Genomic DNA, 24,584 nt, shown 5'->3' with positions numbered 1-24,584 from the left:
TCTCTCTCTGCAGTTGTAGTAGTGAAAAGCAGAATAAAGCGCATCTTGGTGCAGGAGACAATAATAAACCAATACCAGCCCTGAAAAAGGCTGCATAGATTTAAATTATTTGATTAAAAATTCAAGTTAAGAGAAAAATATTTTAAATTCACTATTTGTATCATAAACCAATAAGAGCTACCAAAATAAATTGGGCAGACACTTATGGAAATATGGGGAAAAGAGTAGGAGACTGGAAATAACACATCTGTTCTAGCAGGAGCTGGCAGTCTCATTGGCCTGAATAGTGTACTTTTGAATCAAAACAACTCAACAATTTCCTAATTAGATAGGTCAAAGTTATGGAAATAAATCTTACCCTTCCTAGCAGTATATTTCCCTGCCTGCATGCTATGTTCTAATTACAGCACACCTCACATTTCCAAAGTTGTCTTAAGAAACTGAATTTTACTTTGAATATTGTTAAATTTTCTAGGAAGTAGCTCATTGTTGTAATCCCTATATTAAGAATAGCAAAGTAAAACAGTCAATTAATAACACAGTGTAACAAATATTTCTTTATTTACAATATAATTCATGCCATTTTATAGAAATCACTTGATCCATTCAAGTAAATAAGGAGAGGCTTAATAAATTTATTAATGTTTCAACCTTAAATGATATTCACATGAACATGGGCAAAGTAACTGTGTAAAATGTGCTTTGCTAACTAGGTATAATATAATTCTATATAAACAAAGATACAAAACATCTACAAAGTTAGGATTTCACAAAATACATCTGTGTACTTGGAATGTAAGGTTTAAAAACACGTAGGTCAGTGATTTGGGGTTAGAATTTTAAAACAAATCTCATTCTATTATATTAATGAGGAAATTCAACTGAAAGGGTTAAATTTTCCCTTAAAAATACAAGATACTTTTACATGCTATGTTCATTATCTTCAACTAAAAGCAAGTTTGTGAATTATACATTAACCACTGCGTTTGTTGTCTAACTTTCATCAGTTGGTATCTTTCTTGAAAGGGGGTGAAGTGGGGGAAAATGCAAGCTTGTAAAATAATTATAGCCTTGGGTTGAATCAATGTGCAGATGATTCGGCCTCTCCGTTTACCCGTTTTCCTCTGCAAAAAACAAAAACAATTTATTCAAAATATTTCTTTAGAAATCCAGAATGACAGAATGATCCTGAAATTACAGAAAATATTAGGTCTATTTAAATGACACGATTAATTCAGAATTGGATTGATTTGGCAATCATTTCAATATAAGTAAAAGACAAAATAAAAACATTAAGTACTGGACACACTGAGTAAGTCAGAGAGCACTGTGGAATGAGAAACTGATTTCAAACTCAAGACGCTTCTTCAGATCAGATAAAGTGGGGTCTAGCACCTGAAACACTAACTACTTCTTTCTGTAGATGCTGCCCGACTTGTTCAGTATTTCAGGCTTTTTCCTTCATTGTTTCTTTTTGCATCTGCAATTTAAAAAAAATTTTCATACAAAAATCAAATTTGCCTCATATGTCTGTTACCCAGCATAACAGTAAACTATTCTAAAAGCTAAGTATTTTATTGTGGCCGTGCAAACGCTTAACCAATTCAAATTTCCTCTTGCAGCAGGCGCGATTCTTTGCTCTATTTATAAGGTGCAATATTGTGTCAAACTGCATGCAAGTACCAAGCTTTAAATATTCCTTTGTCAGTTTCAAATTATAGTTGTCATTTCTGAAACCAGTGAGATTTTGGGGTCTCTATTCACAACAACAGAATGGAAGCTGAATAAACAACCATGAAAATAGTATATTTCACTGTAAATGCTCAATTCAGGAAGTTTTTTTCATATGCAAACTTTATTTAAATTTAGACAACATACAAAATACAAAAGGGAATTTCCAAAAAAAATAGAACATAGCAAAAAATTATTTCCATACTTTATACAACAAACATCAGTAAACATAAAAGTAATGAAATAATTACTTTAAAAAGAGAGCACTGTTTAGAATTTGGTTGCTAGAATGGTTTAATAAATAAATTGAAAACATTACATCACCTTTCAGCAGTATTTTGCTCAGCATCCTACAAGATATTTTAGCTTTTATTCTTACGAAGGATAACAAATGTTATTACCATGCTTGAATAAAGTTTTACTGATTTTAGCGGTAAGAAACCAAAGTAAGAGAAGAATGTATTTGCTCAGCATATGTTACAGAAGGAGGGAAACCGGATAAATGTCATTTTCAATCTGAAAATGGAGGCAGTAATCATTGTTATTAACAAAACAGGATACTTACTTTCAACAAAATAATTGGAAGTCAACTATAGGTATTACATTGCAAGCAATAGGCCTGTCATCATTCAACATTGTGCAACTAAGAAGATGCACATGGTAAATATCTTTAATTGAGTTCTATATCCTTTGGGCCCACCCCACTCCTTACCACATTGCACAGACTGAACTTTGCAGCAAATCAATTAAGATCATTTAAATAAGTGTTTTACCTTTGAGGATTCAGAAGGATCTTTCAAAAGAAGACTTTGTTTTATTAATCATCTGTCCTTAATTCTAGGATTCTATTCTTCAGTGTCCTTATTATGATGACTCCAATGCCAGCTTTTTGTGACAAATGTAGGAAAAAAAAAGGTCCATAGTATTTGTTGCCATGTAGAAGTCAAAAAAATCTTAAGTTAAATATTTTAACTAACATCATTGCCAGACGAAATCTCCTCAATGTTTGTTTGCAACAGGGTTTCTACTTCAACTTTTCTTAACTTAAATGCATCTGTAAGTAGGGCCAGTCCATCATCTTCCCCTGCACTCTGTTGCAACAGCTTCCGGCAGAATGCTGAACAAATCTCTCTTCTCTTTAAGTTTGTGCCATGACTAAAGAAAAAATGAAATCATTAAATCAGCAATAAAATTTACTAATTTCCACTGATATTAAACATAACTATATTTCTGACCAATTGAAATGCAGCAATGTAGCAGGCACAACACTGCAATAACAACATTGAGGATGGAATTTCAAATTTCAGAATAAGCTGAAGATTTAAAGTTCTAACAAATTATGTATGATATCAGAAAAGTGAGTTAAAACTGATGGGCTTGTGTGAACCTTCATTCAGGAAGATTTATCTCTTCACTTAACAGCAGAATCTTCCTGTTGTTATAATTAAATGATTTTAAAAAATTTTATTCATAAGCTGTAGGAATCACTGTCAGGGTCAGCATTTATTGTTCATCACTTACTGCCCTAGAACTGAGACACTTGCTGGAACGTTTAAGGAGACAATTGGCTACATATCATGAATTTGGAATTACTAATGGCAATCCTCTTCTTAAGATGGCAGTCTTCCAGTAAGACGGCAGCGCACTCTGACTGCGGCTTCTATGGGGTCAAGCAAAGGTGTTAATGTATTTTGAAATGTATTTTTTGTGTTCACAAGACGCTGATGAACCTTGAGAACTTAAATGTACAGCAGGTCTACCATATTAATGAGTTGCTCATTGGCTGAAAATCTGAAGGAACTGCACTTGGTGCGGACCGTGACACTGCCCACGACAGAGTCTCATCAGTGCACAAAGGAGATATGCAGTCTAACAGCGAGTGATCGTTTTAAGTCACTTTTCTTGTGATCGCAAGACCCTGTTGGACGTTGGTGGTATGAAATGTTGCAACTCCATTGCATTGGTTTAATTGATGACTGACAAGGGAGCTGCATGCCCTCAGTCATAGTGAGGACTAGGCCTCAAGCCGCAGTGTCACCCATTTGCTGCCGCTCAGGGGAAGGCGTTGGAGTTGGGCGCTCCACCGGAGCGCCAGAGGCAGTGTGGCACAGCGTTCATGGAAGAGTCGGTGCTGCCCAAGACAAGCTGTATTGTTTTTGACTACAGACTGCTGCAAAATTCATGGACTCAGGGAATTGGACCATTTATTTTTTGTGTGACTGTACTTTACTGTTATACATATGCTAGTTATCCTATACAATGGCATGCAAAAGTTTGGGCACCCCTGTTACTGTGAATAGCTAAGCAAGTAAAAGATGACCTGATTTCCAAAAGGCATAAAGTTAAAGATGACACGTTTCTTTAATATTTTAAGATTACTTTTTTATTTCCATCTTTTACAGTTTCAAAACAACAAAAAAGGAAAAGAGCCCGAAGCAAAAGTTTGGGCGCCCTGCATGGTCAGTACTTAGTAACACACCCTTTGGCAAGTATCACAGCTTGTAAACACTTTTTGTAGCCAGCTAAGAGTCTTTCAATTCTTGTTTGGGGGATTTTTGCCCATTCTTCCTTGCAAAAGGCTTCTAGTTCTGTGAGATTCGTGGGCTGTCTTGCATGCACTGCCCTTTTGAGGTCTATCCACAGATTTTCGATGATGTTTAGGCTAGGGGACCGTGAGGGCCATGGCAAAACCTTCAGCTTGTGCCTCTTGAGGTAGTCCATTGTGGATTTTGAGGTGTGTTTAGGATCGTTATCCTGTTGTAGAAGCCATCCTCTTTTCATCTTCAGCTTTTTACAGACAGTGTGATGTTTGCTTCCAGAACTTACAGGTATTTTAATTGAATTCATTCTTCCCTCTACCAGTGAAATGTTCCCCGTACCACTGGCTGCAACACAAGCCCAAAGCATGATTGATCCAGCCCCATGCTTCACAGTTGGAAAGGTGTTCTTTTCATAAAATTCTGCACCCTTCTTTTCTCCAAACATACCTTTGCTCATTGCAGCCAAAAAGTTCTATTTTAACTTCATCAGTCCACAGGGCTTGTTTCCAAATTGTATCAGGCTTGTTTAGATGTTCCTTTGCAAACTTCTGACGCTGAATTTTGTGGCGAGGATGCAGGAAAGGTTTCCTTCTGATAACTCTTCCATGAAGGTCATATTTGTGCAGGTGTCGCTGCACAGTAGAACAGTGCACCACCACTCCAGAGTTTGCTAAACCTTCCTGAAGGTGTTTTGATTTGCCTTTCTAGCAATCCTATGAGCAGTTCTCTTGGTCTTCCAGACCTCAACTAGACCTCCACTGTTCCTGTTAACTGCCATTTCTTAATAACATTACGAACTGAGGAAACGGCTACCTGAAAATGCTTTGCTATCTTCTTATAAGCCTTCTCCTGCTTTGTGGGCATCATTTATTTTAATTTTCAGAGTGCTAGGCAGCTGATTAGAGGAGCCCATGGCTGCTGATTATTGGGACAAGGTTTGAGGAGTCAGGGTATTTATAAAGCACTGAAATTTGCATCACCTGGCCTTTCCTAACGATGACTGTGAACAAGCCATAGCCCTAACAAGCTAATTAAGGTCTGAAACCTTAGTAAAAGTTATCTGAGAGTTCAAATCTCTTGGGGTGCCCAAACTTTTGCATGGTGCTGTTTTCCTTTTTTTCCACTCTAAAATTGTACAAAACAAAAGTAATACACTAATCTTGCTTAAAATGTTGAGGAGAAGGTTGCATCTTTAACTTCATGACTTTTGGAGATTAGTTCATCTTCTACTCACTTAGCTATTCACGGTAACAGAAATTTTGACCAGGGGTGCCCAAACTTTTGCATGCCACTGTATCGCTATATGCGCTTTGTGCTGTACATGACTGTTGGTACTGTGTTTTGTTCCTTGGCCTCAAAGTAATGCCTTCTATTAGTAAACAGGTTAATAACTGCTGGGAGTATCTTAAAAGCCCAACAGGCTCACTGAAATATTATATCTGTATACAATTTCAGTATGGTTTTAATTATATCACGAGCCAGACAACTTTAATGGTTTACTCTGTCCTCTGCCCTTCACATCCTCACTATTCCAATTTAAGTCACTATAAGTTCAAGGAGCAACGTCTCCTCTTTTGACTACAGGTGTCCCCCGCTTTTCGAACGTTCGCTTTACGAAACCTCACCGTTACGAAAGACCTACATTAGTACCCTGTTTTTGTTTTCAGAAGGTGTTTCCACTGTTATGAAAAAAAAGTAGCGCACGATAAAAGGCAGCGCGCGCCCCGAGCAGCCGTTTGCAAGATGAGTTCTATGGTGTCGGAAAAGCCTAAAAGACGTAAGGGTGTTACACAGCATAAAACTAGACATAATTAAGCGTTTCGATCGTGGTGAACGAAGTAAGGACAAAGTGAGTCTGGCTTGTGGAAGCTGACGAACAGGATGTTGAAAAGGTTTTGGTATCCCATGAACAAGAACTGATAGGTGAAGAGTTGATGCAATTGGAAGAGGAAAGGATAACAATCGAAACCGAATGCAGTAGCGAAATGAATGTGAAGCAACTGCGTGAGATTTTCGCTGCAATGATAAGTACGACTTTAATTTTGAAAGGGTACGTAGGTTTAGGAGATATTTGCAGCATGGTTTGAGTCCTTACAAAGAACTGTGTGATAGAAAAATGCGCGAGGCTCAGCAGTCAAGCAAGCCTTCCACATCAGCCACAGCAGACAACGAACCTCGACCTTCGACATCGAGGTGGGCAGTCATAGGAGAAGCTGAGCTGCCTGCTCTAATGGAAATAGGCGACGAGATAACATCCCAGTGTCCCACCACCCCAACACCCAGGCCGCGGACAGATACTGTATCGATTCACGGAGAATGCCGCAGTAGTCGGGAGGCACACAGCACATCTTTAAGAGAAAAGCCGAAATAAACTTGCTAATTAATTAGGTGCCGCCCCACACTTAAATGTCGGCCCAGATCAAAGGCAATGCAATCGGCACTGATCTGGGCCAACAATTACGTGCCGGGCAGCACCTAATTAATTAGCATGTTTATTTTGGCTTTTTTCTTAATGCTGTGCTGGATGCCTCCCGGCTACCGCTGTACCCCTGCATGCTTCGCGGCTCGGTATCTGTCAGCGGCCTGGAGAGTGGAGGCCACTGCACCAGCCAACCTGCGACGACTCAGTCTAACACACCATCATCAGTATGCTCGGTGCTGTCCCGATTCCGGTAAGTAATACTACACTGTACATATATTATTTCTACTTTATATCGGCTGTGTATTTTTACGTGTTATTTGGTATGATTTGGCAGCTTCATAACTTAAAGGTTACTGGAGAGCGCTTGCGCCGGGTTTTTGCCAACAGCACTTGCGTGAGATTTTCTGCCGACGGCGCTTGCGTGAGATTTTCGCTACGGAGAACAGTTCAGTAATGATTGTGGGCAAGTATTTCTACTTTATACAGGCTGTGTATTTATCATATCATTCCTGCCTTTACTATGTGTTACTGTTATTTTAGGTTTTGTGTGTTATTTGGCATGATTTGGTAGGTTATTTTTGGGTCTGCGAACGCTCACAAAATTTTCCCATATAAATAAATGGTAATTGCTTCTTCACTTTACGACAGTTCGGCTTACGAACCGTTTCATAGGAATGCTCTACCTTCGGATGGCGGGGGAAACCTGTATTACCTCCTTGTGGACTCTGAATACGCCAATTTCAGATAGCGACTCTACCCCTCAGATCTACATTCCCTCAAGACTTTTCTTTCTTAACCCATTAATATCCCCTTCTCCTTTGCACCATCTCTCTTTCTATTTACATTCTCTGGATTTGATCCTGTCACCAATCATCCCTTCTGCTTTTGCCTCATCTTTTTACATTTACCCTATTTACAAATTTGTTCTCTTTTTCTGAATGTGATGGAAAAATTACTGATCTGAAATGATAATGCTATTAATTCACAATGGAATTGGAATTTTGAATATTCCTTTGTTCTGGGTTCCTTGCTTCGTGACACAGACAAGCACGAGTATGTTGGGAATGCATGTCCTGCTCAGAAGTGCTTATTTTTAAAGACTTACTTTGAAATTAAAATAATGATCCAAAGTTTCCTGGAATAAAATCATGCAGGTAAACATTGTTGTTTATAATACAGAATCACATGGTTTCAGATTTTACCTGTACAAATTCCTTTTTGATCATGTCAAACTTGCATTTTTCATGTACAGCTCGAGCTGTGTTTGTTCTGTCAAAGGGTTCTGCAATGTCAAACAAAGCTGTCAGTGGTAATTTCTACAATTTTACAAATGTAGAATAAAAACAAATATTAAACAGATGCTATAGTAGTTGCGCTAAAACAATTTTTTTAATATATTCTGGTCAGTGGCGGTCATAGGTAGTATTATAAAATCAGATTACTGATTATTAAAAGAACAAATACAAGTAAAGATAAATAAAAATATATGCTGACCTTTCATCAGTTATTTGCTGCTCTCTTCACAGATACTCCCTGGCCCTAGAGTTCTCTTTTTTCCTATTTCAGATTTTCAGTATCTACAGCATTTTGCTATTGAATATATCATGCTCTGAAGCACTTACTTGAGCAGCTGCAATAGAAATGTCTGAGGAATCTATGACTATTTCTCTACTTTGAGGAGCATATTCCATATATTCCTGTCTGATTTATAAATAATTTGTCAAGCAAAACTATAGGAGATCGTGTTTTCCAAAACCAAGGCCTACATTTGTGCCACACTTTCAGATCTTTTGTGCATTTTATGTTTTTAAATTTTTACTTAGAGATACAGCTTACAACAGACACTTCCAACCAAATGAGCCACATCACTCAGCAACCCATCTATACTAACACCAGCCTAATCACAGGACAATTTACAATGACCAAATAACCTACTAACTGGTACACCTTTGGACTATAGTTCATTCCATTTCAGCTTTCAGGAATCACTGATAATAGGTTCTTTAAATTATTGTTTTCCTGTGTGTTTTAAATGTGCATTGCACATTCAAACAGTAATATGACAAAAGAATTTTTTTTAATCCGAGCAAGTGAAGTGTTGCACTTTGCAAAGTTTTAACGCATGATGAAGGCATAGTTAATAGGAGAACTCTTAACATCATTAACGTACAGAGATCTTAGATCTAAATCAATAGCTCACGGAAACTGTTTTTTTTGGTCACCTCATTACAGCAAAGATGTGGAAGCTTTGGAAAGAGGTGCTGAAGAGGTTTGCCATTTATCACAATGTTGTCTGGATTAAAGGGATTATCTGTGAGTAGAGGTTGGACAAACTACCCCTCCCCACCCCCCACCCTGGAGTGTTGGAAGCTGAAGGTTGACCTGATTGAAAAGTATACAAAATGAGAAGCATAGGTATGGTAATCAATTAAAATCCTTTTCTCCCCATGGTAGAAATGTTAACTAGAGGACACAGTTAAAGTAAGGTTATAAAAATTTAAAGGAAATGTCCAGGACCAGGAATCAGATACAACAATGGCATTTTAGACACAATTATGTACAAACAATTTTTACGCAGAAAACAGAGGGATATGGATCTTGTACAGGCAGGAAAGGTTTAGTTTAATTTGACATCAGCTTGGACAAAAACATTATGAGCTGTTGAGCCTATTCCTGTACTGTACTGACCTATGTAATTTTCACCATTTGAGAAAGCAAACAAAAGAATTTATGTAGTAAAATAAAATTTGCTTTAAGAAGTTTTTAATATCTTAGAAAACAAAACCCAACTTGAGAACAGTGCAACAATTTCTAAATATAACAAACAAGATTGATGAAGCCTTAAAATATTATTCCCCTCCTTAATTTATGCAAGTCTAATGCCTTCCTGGGTTCTTCCCATCCATCAGCCAACTGCCTCTAAATCAACACACATATTCTAACTCACAACGAGCTCTCATTACCCATACATAACCTCTTTTTGTTAAACAGCATGAAACTCAAGTCCACCAAGGTTGTGGATAGTTTCAATTCCATTCCATGGAAATCAGCTTTAATTATAAATCTGAGCAGTGGTTTCATGTTCTTTCCTTTTAAGCTTATAATGAAATTAGCTATTTAGCAAGGTGGAGACTAAATTGCCTGCTAGGCAATGAACACACCTACCATCACTTTCTATTCTTTGGAAGGCAGATGGTCATCCAAACTTATCTGTCAGTTCCTGACAGGCACCTCCCCATTCATCACTCATCTCTGTGCTTGCAGGCCTACATTAACTTCTGGTTAAACAATGTAACAAATTAAAGTGTCCTGTCCCTTCAAATTACTATAACCTCAAGTTCTAAAGCCCTCCAAGCTCTATATACTCACATTGTACCACCGTGGCCACCATGCCTTCAGTGACCATACTCCTAAATCACGAAGTTCATTCCTAAAGCCTCTGCCTCTCCAGCCTCCAAATAGTCAGCTAATAACAGCTATCTTTTTACCGAGCCTTTAGCAATCAGCACTAACGTTTCTTTAAGAAACTCAAAGACCACTTTTATGAATATGCAATTTACGAGTAGAAGTAAACCATCCAGCCCAGTTGAGGCTCCAGCACTAATCCCCGTACTTGACTACTTGATTAAGAAAAATCCATTTATAACTATCCTGTTTCTGTTAACCAGCCAAACTTCACTCACACCAATACAGGACAAGATGTTAAATTTCTACAATACATTTAATGTGGCACCTACAGTAATCTGCTGAATTCATCTACCAATTCTCCAGCATCCACCTTACTTCAAAAAAAAACTGCATAATTACACTAAGGTGTTGCTTCCTCAGATTTTTTTGTTATGATAATGTGCTTGAAGCTGAATACAAATACAATTTCAGACTACTTGTATCATGTAGGAATTTGCAGAAACAAGAAACTAACACTTATCGAATATAATGTCTTTAAATGCATAACAGTGGTGATGCTTTGCAATAGTTTAACTAAGCTAAAAATGTTTTGATAATTATTTTCATTTGTACTGAGTATCTCAGGCTTCTCATTTAAGTGTCCAACAATAATCCGCCAACATTGATGGATTCCTGTTGCCCTGATACTATTTCTCCATGACCGCAATGTCTTGGTGAAGCCTTTCATCATGCTCATCATTGAAAGCACCAACATTTGCAGGCAAGAAGTCTAAATGGGAATGCCAATGAATCTTTAGTGACATGTTGCACTCCATGGCTTTGCATGCTTGAAGCACGATGGCAACCAGCTGTACATAGTTTCGTGCTCTGTAGTTGCCAAGGAAATTTTTGGCAACATCCCTGAATGTCTTCCATGCGATTTTCTCCAGTACTACTAGAAATTGCTTCTCTTTAAAGACCTGTTTGATTTGTGAACCAACAAAAATGCCTTCCATAATCTTGGTTATCAGTTATTCTGGGAAACATCTGTCTCAAATATTCAAAATCATTCATAGAAATTTTTTGAGCCTGATGACAGTCGTGAACCCAGTAATTCTGTTTCTCCCTCCCCTGAAAACGGAGCCTTTCAAAAATGCTCACCAGAGTCAATAAATCTGAAAACGCCTAATGGCCAGTGTAGTGTGTACGGAGTAACCGGCTCTTTTTAAAAACGCTGCCATGACGTGCCAGAACAGATGGTGGTGGCAGCGCGGCATTTCATTGTTTTCTTGAACGCAACCTCCAACGATGGCGGACGGCTTTATGCATGTGTTGTTTACTTTATTGTCTACGTTAATTTCAACCCCCCACACAACCTAACAATTTCAGAACAGATGGCAACGAGACTGAAGCCAGAAGAGTTAGAAATGTACTCACCAAATACTTTGACCCATAACTTACTGAATACTGAATAAATAAGTATACTCACTTTGCCCTGTTTTCTGTCCTTGCTTGTATGGAGGTAGTTTACCTATTTATGCAAGTACTTCTCTGACAGTAGATGTGTAACAGCCTAATGTAACATTGTATGGAAATACAAGATAACACTGATGCAGACATGTTTTATACATTTAACAAGGTGCTTTATTAATGTATTGCTTGTGCAAACATTCAATAGGTGCAATTGTCACTACTTCCAAAATGTCACTTTAAGTAGCTTATGTTTGGCATAGACGTGAAAATGTTAAGGCCAAAAAAGGAAAATTGTAAGTTTCACTTTTATTCAGGTAAAAATAAAATCACTTTTGCTCAGTAACTTGTTTTATTGCACATGTTAAATATAGCAAAATAATACAGAAAGACATGGCAAAAGTAAAGGCAAACAAATGAGGTAAGAGCAAATTTCACTTTTGCCCAGTAACAAGCCTTATTGCATTTAGTTGTAGCTGTCGTCCCTTTCATCGGTGAAGAGACTATGGTTGTAGGAAATGTTTCCAGGGTGACCCCTCTGTGGGAGTGGGGAAGATGTTGGTGGGGCCACGTTGGGGTATATGTGTCCGTATGTGTAGCTATTGTAGTGGCTGTGAGGCTGGTACTGTAGCAGTGAAAAGTACTCGGTGGGGGGGGGGGCCATCATATTCCTCATCATTGCAAATCCCTCTGCAACAGAGTTAGTCAGTTTTTCAATGTTCATCGTCAGCCGGGTCATGCTGTCCATGAACTCCCTGTCGGTTGCCTCCATACGCTCCAGTTTTTTTTTAGTTTTAAGTCCTCCTGCGCGAGAGCCAACAGCTGTCCATCGTTTGGCAATTTCCTTTTAAGTTTTTCTAGTCTGTAACTGGACAAACACACACCAAGTCTTTCACGAGGAGATTCCACACCAAACATGTTGCAGCCATCACCTGTTGCTTGGTCCAAACTGTCGGGAGTCAGGTGTACTCGGCGAAGCGGGTAATTCTGTAGATGTGTCCTGCGCATGCCCAGTAGGAGGAGATTTGCCCAAATACCCATTTTAATGTGGACAGAGGTATTTTCAACAACACCTGGTGTAGATTCCTATTGTTTTTTTTACACGAAACTGGCGTTTTCAAAATTATCCCGTCTAGTGTGGACGTAGCCTCAGACTAGATCAGATGAGGCTCACTCAACATAAAGGGTTCAAAATCTGTATCAGAATCAGTGTTGTTTTCAATTTTGGGCTCGTGCATCGTGGCATCTTCGCCTGCCTTCTCTAGACTCCAGGTCACTGGAAGACTATTACATTGCGGCACAGGTCTCATGGCTGAAGGGAGTTTGGGGTATTCGATGTATTTCCGGTTTTTAGCAGAGAAACCAAACACACTGGTCAGTCATGGTCCTTCTGCTCTTGCCATATCATATCATAGTAGTCATAGTCATTGTCATACTTTATTGATCCCGCGGGAAATTGGTTTTCATTACAGTTGCACCATAAATAATAAATAGTAATAGAATCATAAAGAGTTAAATAGTAATATGTAAATTATGCCAGTAAGTTATGAAATAAGTCCAGGACCAGCCTATTGGCTCAGGGTGTCTGACCCTCCAAGGGAGGAGTTGTAAAGTTTGATGGCCATAGGCAGGAATGACTTCCTATGACGCTCTGTGCTGCATCTTGGCCACACTTGGACAGTGACTTCCAAATACCTCTGAGCCGAGCTCCAAGATCAACAGAGAATGTTGTGCAACAAATGTGAGGAGACCAGGCTTTGTCTTGGTTACCAATTTTACACCCAAAGTAGAGCTCGTAGTCTTTCTTAATAAGAGGAGTCATGGTCAGTCTTTGAGATTTAAGCGCATACGCACCACAAATATAACAAAAGTATCACAGCTGTCACAATATTGGCGAGATATTTTGCTATTACAAATACTCCTGAAAATACAATTACTTTATTATAATGAGTCCACATAATATATTACGTGCGTAGACCATGCACATCAACCTGATCGCAAACTGATATACACGCAAATGCAATGCATAGCAGGGTGTGTGCTTGATGCTTTTATTGCCCTTTTAAAACCTGTCCTGCCATGCAGCACCTGCCCTGCACAAGCACGCATAGGCGTGCCTGGACAAGATAGAAAATTTTTCAGTTTACATTTTAGGTAATATTTTAATTGACCTGAATTATGAATTAAAATAATAAATATAGGCAATTTCAAAAAATGGTGCATGATAGGAAAATTTCATGGTGATTCTCATGATCAGCAGCCCAAAATCCATAAGATACACCCAAAAGTAATCAGAAAGCAAAATCTTTGTTGTCCAGTGTTATCTTTTTGTCTAAGTGCTCAACTATGACGTTTTTAATGATATCTTCTAATATTTTTCCCATGATAGATGTAAAGCTAACTAAATTGTGGTTTCCAGCTTTCTCTCTTTTGAATGATGGAATACTTCATAATTTTCCATTCTATTGAAATTATCCCCAAAACTAGGGATTTTGGAAAATTAAAATCAATGAACGAATTATTGCACTAGCCTCTACTTTTTAAACATTGAAGAATGAAATTCATCAGGATCTGATGTGCTAGCATTGGAGAGGGTCCAGAGGGGGTTTACAAGAATGATCCTGAAAATGAAGGGGTTGACGTATGAAGATTGTTTGATGGCTCCAGGTCTGCACTTGCTGGAGTTTAGAAGAATAAGGTGGGGGGGGGGATCTCACTGAAACCTACTCAATACTGAAAGGCCTAGATGGAATAGACAGGGAGTGGATGTTTCTATTAGTGCAAGAGTCTATGACCAGAGCCTCAGAATGGAAGGGTGTCCCTTTATAACAGAGATAAGGAGGAACTTCTTTAACCAGAGGGTGGTGAATATGAGGAATTCATTGCCATAAATAGTTGTGGAGGCCAAGTCATATTTAAAGCAGGGATTGATAGGCTATTGATTCGTAAGGGCATCAAAGGTAATCGGGAGAAGGCAGGAGAATGAGGATGAGAGGGAAAAGAAGTCAGCCACAATCAAATGGCGGAGCAGACTTGATGGGTCAAGTGGCCCAATTCTGTCTTACAGTCTTATAGAAATACCAAGTTCAGCACAATTTCCTCCTTGTTTGGCTCCAGAACCTGGTTTTCTACAAAACTGAAACAAAAGCACAGTATGAGCTTCTGATCCAGGTTAGCTTTGCCCATCTGATTTTACTAGTCAACATGTAGGTTTTATTTAGGACCTAACTTTATTAAAAGGTACAAGTTGCTACCCAATTCCAAAGTTTAATTATACTTACTTAAAACAACAACCTAAATAAATGCTCTTAATATACCTGGTTTATTTTTGATTTAAATTAGCTGCATGGACTACAACACTTTGCAGTACTTTATTTCACTTCACATCTACCAAGACTCAAAGATTCAAGATGGAATGAGCGCTCTGTATCCTCTGAGGTTAGCGCTGTGATTTTCTTTAAACTGTAGCAAGTTATAACAATTTACAGATTTTGTAGAATAAATATCTATAAGAGAAGAAAGTGTCTAAATTTAGATCAGAACCAATGGATGAAAGGAGATGTTCATAACCTCCAGTCTGGCCATATTAAGAACACCAAACAGGACGGTGCAGAAAAGGCTCCATTAGCCCATCATAAACACAAGACATTCTACAGATGCTTGAAATCTTAAGCAGCACACACAAAATGCTGGAAGAACTCAGCAAATCAAGCAGCATCTATGGAGGGGAATGAACAGTCGACATTCTGGGTCGAGGCCTTTCATCATGACTGAATTTAAACAGTACATCTGACTGCACACAATCGATGTCCATTATTTTTTTTTAAACCTGTTCCTGTGTCAATCTGAATGCCTCTTAAATGTTGCTTTCATATGAGCTACTATAAACTCCCATGGCAGGACATTCCATGCTCTTGCCTTTCTCTGTGTGAAAAATTATAAACCTCCTTAAAATTTCCCCACTCCAGCTTTAAAACTATGCCATCTAATATCTGACATTTCCATCCTAAGAGAAAGACCGACTCTATGTGATTCTCATAATCTTATATACTTCTCTCCCATCAGGTACAAGATACAAAAGCTTGAAAACATGTACCACCAGGCCCAAGCACAGCTTCTACGCTGCTGTTTCCGGTCTCTTGAATAGACCTTCCATACTTCACAATCTACCTTGATATGACCTTGTACTTTGTTTACCTACACTGCACTTTCTCTGTAGCTTTTAGGTTTTGTTCTGCATTAATATTATTTTTACTATGTTCTACCTTACTGCACTGCGTAATCAATTGGTCAACATGAACAGTACGCAAGACAAGCTTTTCAGTGTATCTTGGTATAACAATAATGAATAAAAGACAACAGGGAGAGAGGGAGAGAGGGAGAGAGGGAGAGAGGGAGAGAGGGAGAGAGGGAGAGAGGGAGAGAGGGAGAGAGGGAGAGAGGGAGAGAGGGAGAGAGGGAGAGAGGGAGAGAGGGAGAGAGGGAGAGAGGGAGAGAGGGAGAGAGGGAGAGAGGGAGAGAGGGAGAGAGGGAGAGAGGGAGAGAGGGAGAGAGGGAGAGAGGGAGAGAGGGAGAGAGGGAGAGAGGGAGAGAGGGAGAGAGGGAGAGAGGGAGAGAGGGAGAGAGGGAGAGAGGGAGAGAGGGAGATATATATATATATATATATCATCCAACCTCTCTTTATAGTTTATTTTCTCTAAACTAGGGAACATACTAGTAAACCTCTTCTGCACCCTTTCCAAAGCATCCATGTGCTTTTTATACTATCACAACCAATATTGCAAATGTAACCTGACCAATTATACAGCTACAAACTGACTTCCCGACTTTTATAATCAACACCCTGACCGATGTCTACTCCACACCTTCTGGTAACAATGAACTTATTTAAAATATATAAGGCATTAGCACTATGTGCAGTATTACAGTAAGGATTGTTACATTTTAAACAAGTTACAATCTACAACAGGGGAGTATCAATCTCACAGATTGTCCAGTAATTGCAAGAAATATAAGTCATATCTCATGAACGGCATTGTTAGCAACCCATTAAAAAACTGAGCTCTGTGCCTTATGGTTTGCAACAGTGAAAGCTGATAGCAGTGCTTATTGAATAGCCAACAGAAAAGAACTGCCAACTAAAACAACTGGCAATAAATACAAGCATCTTTAAAATACAGTTCAATGGCTTCCTCCAAGGTGAAACAATTAGAAGGATGTTTATGCTTTAATGGCCCAAACTAAACTTGAATGAAAGCAGTGGCAATGGAGTGAGAGTGAAGGGCGTACAGAAAAGCTAAACAAAATTACATTTATTCATCAAGACATTATTTCGGATCCTAATGGCAGATTTTTGTTAATTACTGGGGTACTTTTTAATAAAAAGGTCACTATGGTGAATGTTTATGCTCCGAATGTGGATTACCCTGAATTTTTTAAACAATTATTCACTTCCTTTCCTAACTTAAACGAGTATATGTTGATAATGGGTGGCGATTTTAATTTATGTCTGAATCCCATGTTGGACAGATCCATAGCTAGTCCGGCTTTACCGAACAAGTCGGCTACTATTATTAATTCTTTTATGTTGGATTCTGGGATTTTAGAAATTTGGAGATTTCTACATCCAAATGACAAGGAATTCTCCTTTTTTTCACATGTTCACCGTTCTTTTTCCCGAATTGATTATTTTTTGATTGACTCCCGTTTGATTCCAGATGTACTTGATTATAATTATGATAGTATTGTTATTTCAGATCATGCTCCACTGAAACTTTCCATCAAGTTAATGGACACCTCCTGTACTAGCCGACAATGGCGATTTAACCCTATTTTGCTTCAAGATCAAGATTTTGTCAAATTTATAAAGGAGCAAATCGATTTCTTTTTTTCAACTAATACTACGGACGAAGTTTCCGATGGAACTGTTTGGGATGCCTTTAAAGCTTATATCCGTGGTCAGATCATTTCCTATCGGCTGGTTTGAAAAAACGTGTTAACAATGAAATACTTTTGTTGGTTGATAAAATTAAAGAAGTCGATAAAAAATATGCTATTTCTCCCAGTAAGGAGCTGTACAAACATAGAGTTGAATTCCAATTGGAACATAGCTTATTATTAACATCCTCCATCGAAAATCAATTAATGAGAACTAGGAGTGATTTTTATATTCATAGTGATAAATTGGGTAAATTACTGGCTAACCATTTGAAATTTGATTCAGTTAAACATCAAGTTACTAAGATTCGTAAACAGGATGATACTTTCACAGTGGATCATGCTGGGATAAATCAAACCTTTCAAGAATTCTATACCTCTTTATATCACTCTGATTTTCCTCATGATTCTAATTTTATGCATGACTTTTTAAGTAAATTGAGTTTTCCGAAATTATCACCCGAAGAGTCCCTATCATTAGAAACTTCCATTTCAGAGGAAGAAATAATAACTGCAATCTCATCTTTGAATTCTGGTAAAGCACCCGGTCCGGATGGGTTTACAGTGGAATTTAAAAAATTTTTTTCCTCCATTCTTTCCTCTAAGTTGTCTAGAATATTCAAGGAAGCAATCAGCTTAGGTAAATTACCACAATCGTTTTATGAAGCCTCTATTTCCTTAATTCTTAAAAAGAATAAAGATCCTACTGATTGTACATCATACAGACCGATATCTCTTTTGAATGTAGACTCTAACATTTTTTCAAGAATTCTAGCAACTAGATTGGAGAAGGTGTTACCTCAAATTATTTATATGGATCAAACCGGATTCATTAAGAATCGCTATTCATCCTTTAATATTAGGAGGTTAATGAATATTGCTTATACCCCTTCATTTACCACCCCGGAATGTATTATCTCTTTAGATGCTGAGAAAGTTTTTCACAGAGTCGAATGGCTTTATTTATTTAATGTTCTTGAGAAATTTAATTTTAATTTGACATTTATATCTTGGATTAAATTGTTATATTACTCCCCGGTAGCCTCGGTTTGTACAAATAATTATAGATCTCCCTTTTTTCATCTTTTTTGTGGCACTAGGCAAGGTTGCCCTCTTAGTCCTTTGCTATTTAATATTGCTCTTGAACCTTTAGCAATTGCTATTCGTAACTCGCCAAATATTGTTGGTATTACCCGTGGGAACGAAATACATAAGTTATCATTATATGCAGATGATTTGCTGCTATACATCTCTCACCCGGAGAAGTCAATTCCTGCTATTTTAGATTTGTTAGCTCAATTTAGTAACTTCTCTGGTTATAAATTGAATCTTAATAAGAGTGAATTATTCCCTTTAAATAAGCATGTACCTATTTATCAATTTTTACCATTTAAACTGGTTAATGATTCATCTATATATTTAGGGATAACAATTACGAAAAAATATAAAGATTTATTTAAAGCTAATTTTTTTACCTTTAATTGATCAGATTAAACTGTTATTTACCAAATGGTCGCCAATCTCTTTGTCTTTGATTGGTCGGATTAATGCTATTAAGATGATCATTTTGCCTAAATTTTTGTATATATTCCAATCAGTCCCAATTTTCATCCCAAAATCTTTTTTTGATAATGTAGATTCAAAAATTTCCTCATATATTTGGCAGAATAAAAATCCTAGGTTAGATAAAAGGTATTTACAGAAGTCTAAAAAGGAGGGGGGGCTTGCCCTCCCGAATTTTAGATTCTATTATTGGGCAATTAATATTCGATATTTAAAATTTTGGTTACGAGATCTGGACGTATCTTTAAACCCTCATTGGGTAAATCTTGAATCTAATTCATTACAAGGGCTTTCCTTGGGTTCGGTTTTAGGAACTTCACTTCCTTTTACTTCTTTTAAATTATATAAACAAATGAATAACCCAATAGTTAAGCATACTTTACGTATATGGTTTCAATTTCGAAGATTTTTTGGGTTTAATCAATTTATCCTAGCAAGCCCTATCTTGTCAAACTTTCTTTTTCAACCTTCCACGATGGATCAAGCCTACTCTGATTGGAAAATTAAAGGTATAATATCTTTTCGCGATTTATTTATGGATAATTGTTTTATGTCTTTTGATCAACTTTCTAATAAATATAACTTACCCAGATCTCATTTTTTCAGATATTTACAGATTAGGAACTTTTTAATTACTGTTTCCCCTAATTTTCCACATCCATATCCAACGGATATTTTGGAAAAAATTTTAGATTTAAATCTCTCTCAGAAAAGTGTTTAGCAATCATATATGATATAATTTTGAATTTATGTCCTGATGCTTCTAATAAAATTAAAGCTGACTGGGAAAGAGAACTTGAGATTAATATACCGACTGAGAAATGGGAAAAAATTCTTCAGTTGGTTAGTTTATCCTCTATATGTGCTAAACATGTGTTGATACAGTTTAAAGTAGTGCACAGGGCTCATATGTCCAAAGATAAACTATCTCGTTATTACTCTTATATTAATCCAATATGTGACAGATGTCATTCCGAGATAGCTTCTCTAACCCACATGTTTTGGTCATGTCCCCTGTTGCAGAAATATTGGAAAGATATTTTTGATATTATTTCAACGGTTTTAAATATAGACTTACAACTGCATCCAATTACTGCTATTTTTGGACTACCAATGATAGACTTAAATAATTTCACCTTTTCATCACGAAGAATGATTGCATTTCTTACTTTAATGGCCAGAAGGTCTATTTTATTGAATTGGAAAGAGATTAACCCTCCTAAGGTATTTCATTGGTTTTCATAAACTATGCTGTGTTTGAATTTGGAGAAAGTTAGAAGTGCAGTTTATGACCCTTCCATCAAGTTTGAAAAAACTTGGAGGTCATTCATTCAGCATTTTCACTTAATGTAATATCTTTATTTCCAAACCTATTCTATTTCTCTGTATTGTTGTTGGAGGGGAATGGAGTCGTCGGCACTGAGGTTTTCTTCTTTTTCATTTTTAAGTTCTTAGATTTGCCCAAGTCTTTTAGTTTAGTTGATTAATTTTGTCTTTCTTCTGGGTTGGGGTTTTTTGTTTGGTTTTGATTTTTTTTTTTCTTTTTCATGTTTTTTTAGTTTTTTTTTATCTGTATTATCCGTTGTTAGTTTTACATGATTGGGAGTTTTGTCAAATTTCATTATTGGACTTTACGATTACTGTTTGTAAGTGTAACAATTTATCTCCTATTATTTGTATCATTGCTATGTTTTGTTTATATATTCTAAAATTAATAAAGAGATTGAAAAGAAAAGCTAAACAAACTCTTTTGTATATTACACTTTTTAAGAATGAAATGAGAATTTTTTTTTCAATTCTCTAGTCTAAACGATCATGAAGATTGAGTCATCTTAAGAGGTTGATATACATTGTCCCCTTGTGTTACAGTAGTTTGGCTGATGGAAAATTGCCCTCACATAAATGACCAATCACAACCAAAATGGTGGATACAGAATATATGTGAGAATAAAAAACTGAATGAATACAAAATATGAATGAAAAAACATACTGTGAAAATTTGCACAGTGCTTGAGTTACAAAGAACCACGATACAAACTGTTTTCTAAGAAGGCAACACCTCAGTAACATACGGATTTGTTGCATTTCTGGCATTAAAGGAACTGGAATGTAGATAGATAGACAGACATACTTTATTGATCCAGAGGGAAATCAGGGTTCGTTACAGTTGCACCAACCAAGAATAGAGTATAAATATAGCAATATAAAACCATAAATAATTAAATAATATGTAAATTATGCCAGGTGGAAATAAGTTCAGGACCAGCCTATTGGCTCAGGGTGCCGGACCCTCCAAGGGAGGAGTTGTAAAGTTTGATGGCCACAGGCAGGAATGACTTCCTATGACACTCAGTGTTGCATCGCGGTGGAATGTAGTGTTTGTGTAGGGAATTAGTACTTCAGATAGAAATTCAAACACGATCAGGCTAATAGCAGAGCATTCTTGGTGGTTTGCATGGCCTACTACTGCTCCTATTCCTTATATTTTTACAGTCATAACTTTGGAAAATAGAAATTGAATAGGTTTTGCTCATTTACTTTAGTGAAGCACAACTGTACTAAGTTGTTTTAGGGAATTCACAACTTTTAAGTAAAAATTCTGAATATTATTCTGATTTTAAGTGCATAAATAAACATAAAGGACAGTGGTATTAATACTAGAGAGAAGTATAGTTTTTACTACATACAGTGCTTTGTACCTATGTATTTTCTGTACTTAATTGAAGGAGCCTCCAAGTTATTACCTCTCTGGTTCGTAAAACACAAACATTGGTGTAAGTGTCCTTTAAATCGTTCAGGTCTATATGTTCCTTGCATTGAAAATGACACTTGCACTATATTTAAACTTCTGATTAAATTTTAATAACTACGGCTGGGATGCTCAGAACCTTTATAAAGTATAGAGTTCCACAACCAACTTTAAGCATTGAGTAGAAAATGTTCATATCTTGCAAAATTATTACATACATACCTTCAACACAAATATATTTATTTTTCCACTCCATTTCATTGGTTTTGGGAATCACTTTGGCTTCACGAATTGAAATTATTGAATTACTCCAACTGAAAGATCAGAGTCAGAAAATATATACATTATTAACATTCAAGTTTGAAACAATTGCTTTAGTTAGTTAACATATAGTGCAAACCTCTCCTTCATATCTGAAATCATTCTTGTGTTATTTACAATACACTTGCATCAGAAATCATACATAAATGCTTCATTATTTTTGCATCTCACATAATGGTGCACATTTTTTTCAAATCGGTGTCATTTTTTTAAAAAAGCGTTAGTCTATTTATCTTCCAGTCATGACATTAAATGCCATCATGACATTGTTTAATAAGCATTCATTAGAATAGTTGTGGGAGCCAGAACAAATAAGGCCAACCAAAATTAAAATTCTCTTACCCTTTCTTTAGAATTAGAATACCTACATTTGCTTCAATTTACCTACAGTGCATTTGATTCTTCCAAAATCATGCTTCTCTGTTTTATAAAGAGAAAATAACCTTTGCACACAATTCACATCTTTTGTGCAAAGAAGCTAGCAGTGACAAATACAGACATAAAAATGCTAATTATGCACTCAACCCATGCAATTTACAAATCTTCACTGGCAAAATAGTATGCAAGTAATGTAAGCTGCATCTTTCTTCAGTGAAGGACTTCTCCCCCTGGCAAGCATTTACACACTATCTATGCTATAACAGCTGAACATTACAGCTTGCATCTCTGGCTCCAACACTGATTTGCATCCAACTTCCACCTGCTGCCTTCACTCACTTTCTGAAATCTGAACTCAGAAAATTGAAGCAGCATAACCGTCACCAAGATATTCAGCTTTTATCTTAGGCTAAAAATGGCGGTCTTAATTTCTAGATCTGGATAGAAGTAGGACTCCATTGCAGGTTTACTTTATTTATAGTACATGGATGTTGCCATTAGGTCAGCATTTCCTGCACGTGACCCAAGGAGGTGATGGCAAGCCACCTTCGTCAACCACAATGTTCATAGTTCAAAGGAATTTTATATTCAAAGTAGTACTTAGATGCCACTATATTCTACCTTGAGATTAATTGTTTTTGCAGGCATTCATAGGAAAACAAAGAAATACAAGAGTCAATGAAAAACTACACACAAAAACTATTAACCAACCAATGTGCAAAAGTCCTTCTGGTGAACATTTTTCCAGAATGGTGTTGAGTTCAAAGTTCCAGGATTTAAATCCTGTTATAATGAAGGAAGAGGGCTAGTTCCAAGTCAGAATCATGTGCAAGTTGGAACGGAACATGCTGGTGGTGTGCTTGTGTCTGCTGCAACTGTTGTTCTTGGTGGTAAAGGTCTTGTGGGGGGGGGGGCGGGGAGAGAGAGGGAGGGTAGGGAAGGGCTATGAAAGCAGAATAGAGCGAGTTACTGTAGTAGGTTATATAGTTTGCAGCCAATTTCAGTTTGACTTCCCATTCCCACACTGACCTAACACCTCCCTCTGGCTACCTACCTTCTTCCCTTAACTCCACTGTTCTCTCCTACAAGATTCATTCTTCTTCAGCTGCTACATCTTCCACCCATCACCTCCAAGCTTCTCATATCATTTCTCCCCACCCCCACCTTCTCCCTCATCTGGTTTCACCGAAAACTGCCAGCTTGTACTCCTCCTCTCCCACTTTTTTTTTTATTCTGGCTTCCAATCCTAATGAAGGGTATCAGTCCGAAGTATTGACTGCATATTTTAATATATGCTGCCTGACCTGCTTAGTTCCTACAGTACTTTGTGTATGTTGAAGATTTCCAGTATCTGCAAAATCTTGCGTCCCTTAAAATGTTTTCTTTCTTTTTAACTTCTCTTCCTTGACCTCACCTCTCCCTACAATCTTCTGATTTAGCATTTGGTACACTTCTCATCTCATTCCCAAGAAATGGCACACTGAGATTCCCTGTGCACAACTATACAAAAGCAACATGTATATAACTTATAAGAACCATCTAGAAAAGGCGGGACTTACAAAGACATAGACATAATGTGGGCAAATGAGTTAAGTGTAAAGGGCAAAAAGTTGACATGGACAGGGTGGGTTGAAGAGCCAATTTCAGTGCCTTACTTGTCTATCAATCACAAGGAAGAGAGACTAAAGAGACTGAAGGGCTGCTGAGAAGAACTTCCAGGTTTGGAGTGAAAGGGATGTAGGAGAGGGCAAAATAACAAAAGGTACAACTACTGAATTGAAGATTACAGAAATAAAAGGGGGGGGGTGAGAGATCATGCAGAAACTTTGACACAAAGTTGAAAATTTTAAATTCAATTCACAGGCAGCCAACGTAAAGTGCTTTGAAAAACTATTCAGCCCCAAATCATTTGGTCACAAGAATGATTATTACAACCAGGGATTTTGATCAATTTAAATCAGAATTTTTATTTGTGAATCATTCTCCCCCCGCCCCCCACAGAAGAGCCAAAAAAACAGGGAAAATTGCAAAGCATGAAAAATTACAAATTCAAAAGCAGAAATGTCAGCAGTTCAAAAGTACTCAT

At 37.2% G+C, this 24,584-nt stretch overlaps 1 protein-coding gene across 3 annotated transcripts in view; it reads right to left on the bottom strand.

Moving 5' to 3' along the window:
• Nucleotides 1–557: 557 nt before the first annotated feature.
• The window catches only part of tent2 (terminal nucleotidyltransferase 2), a 63,326-nt gene continuing 39,299 nt past the window's right edge, over nucleotides 558–24,584 (bottom strand). For 2 of the 3 annotated variants that reach the window (XR_010018090.1, XR_010018091.1), the window contains 4 exons: nucleotides 22,022–22,113; nucleotides 7,896–7,975; nucleotides 2,505–2,886; nucleotides 558–1,124 (listed from right to left, as the gene is read on the bottom strand). Coding sequence is in view for 1 of the 3 variants with exons in the window: in XM_063049330.1 (XP_062905400.1) it covers nucleotides 2,806–2,886; nucleotides 7,896–7,975; nucleotides 22,022–22,113 (253 nt within the window). In the remaining 2 variants the exon portion in view is untranslated. Of the gene's footprint in view, nucleotides 1,125–1,182; nucleotides 2,887–7,895; nucleotides 7,976–22,021; nucleotides 22,114–24,584 lie in introns of those variants that run through there. The other variant, XM_063049330.1, reaches the window with a different exon arrangement.

This window comes from Mobula hypostoma, chromosome 5 (assembly GCF_963921235.1).
Source record: "Mobula hypostoma chromosome 5, sMobHyp1.1, whole genome shotgun sequence".
Classification (NCBI taxonomy): Eukaryota; Metazoa; Chordata; class Chondrichthyes; order Myliobatiformes; family Myliobatidae; genus Mobula; species Mobula hypostoma.
The sequence above is the reverse complement of the archived record's forward strand: the minus strand, read 5'-3'. Positions and strand labels throughout refer to the sequence as shown.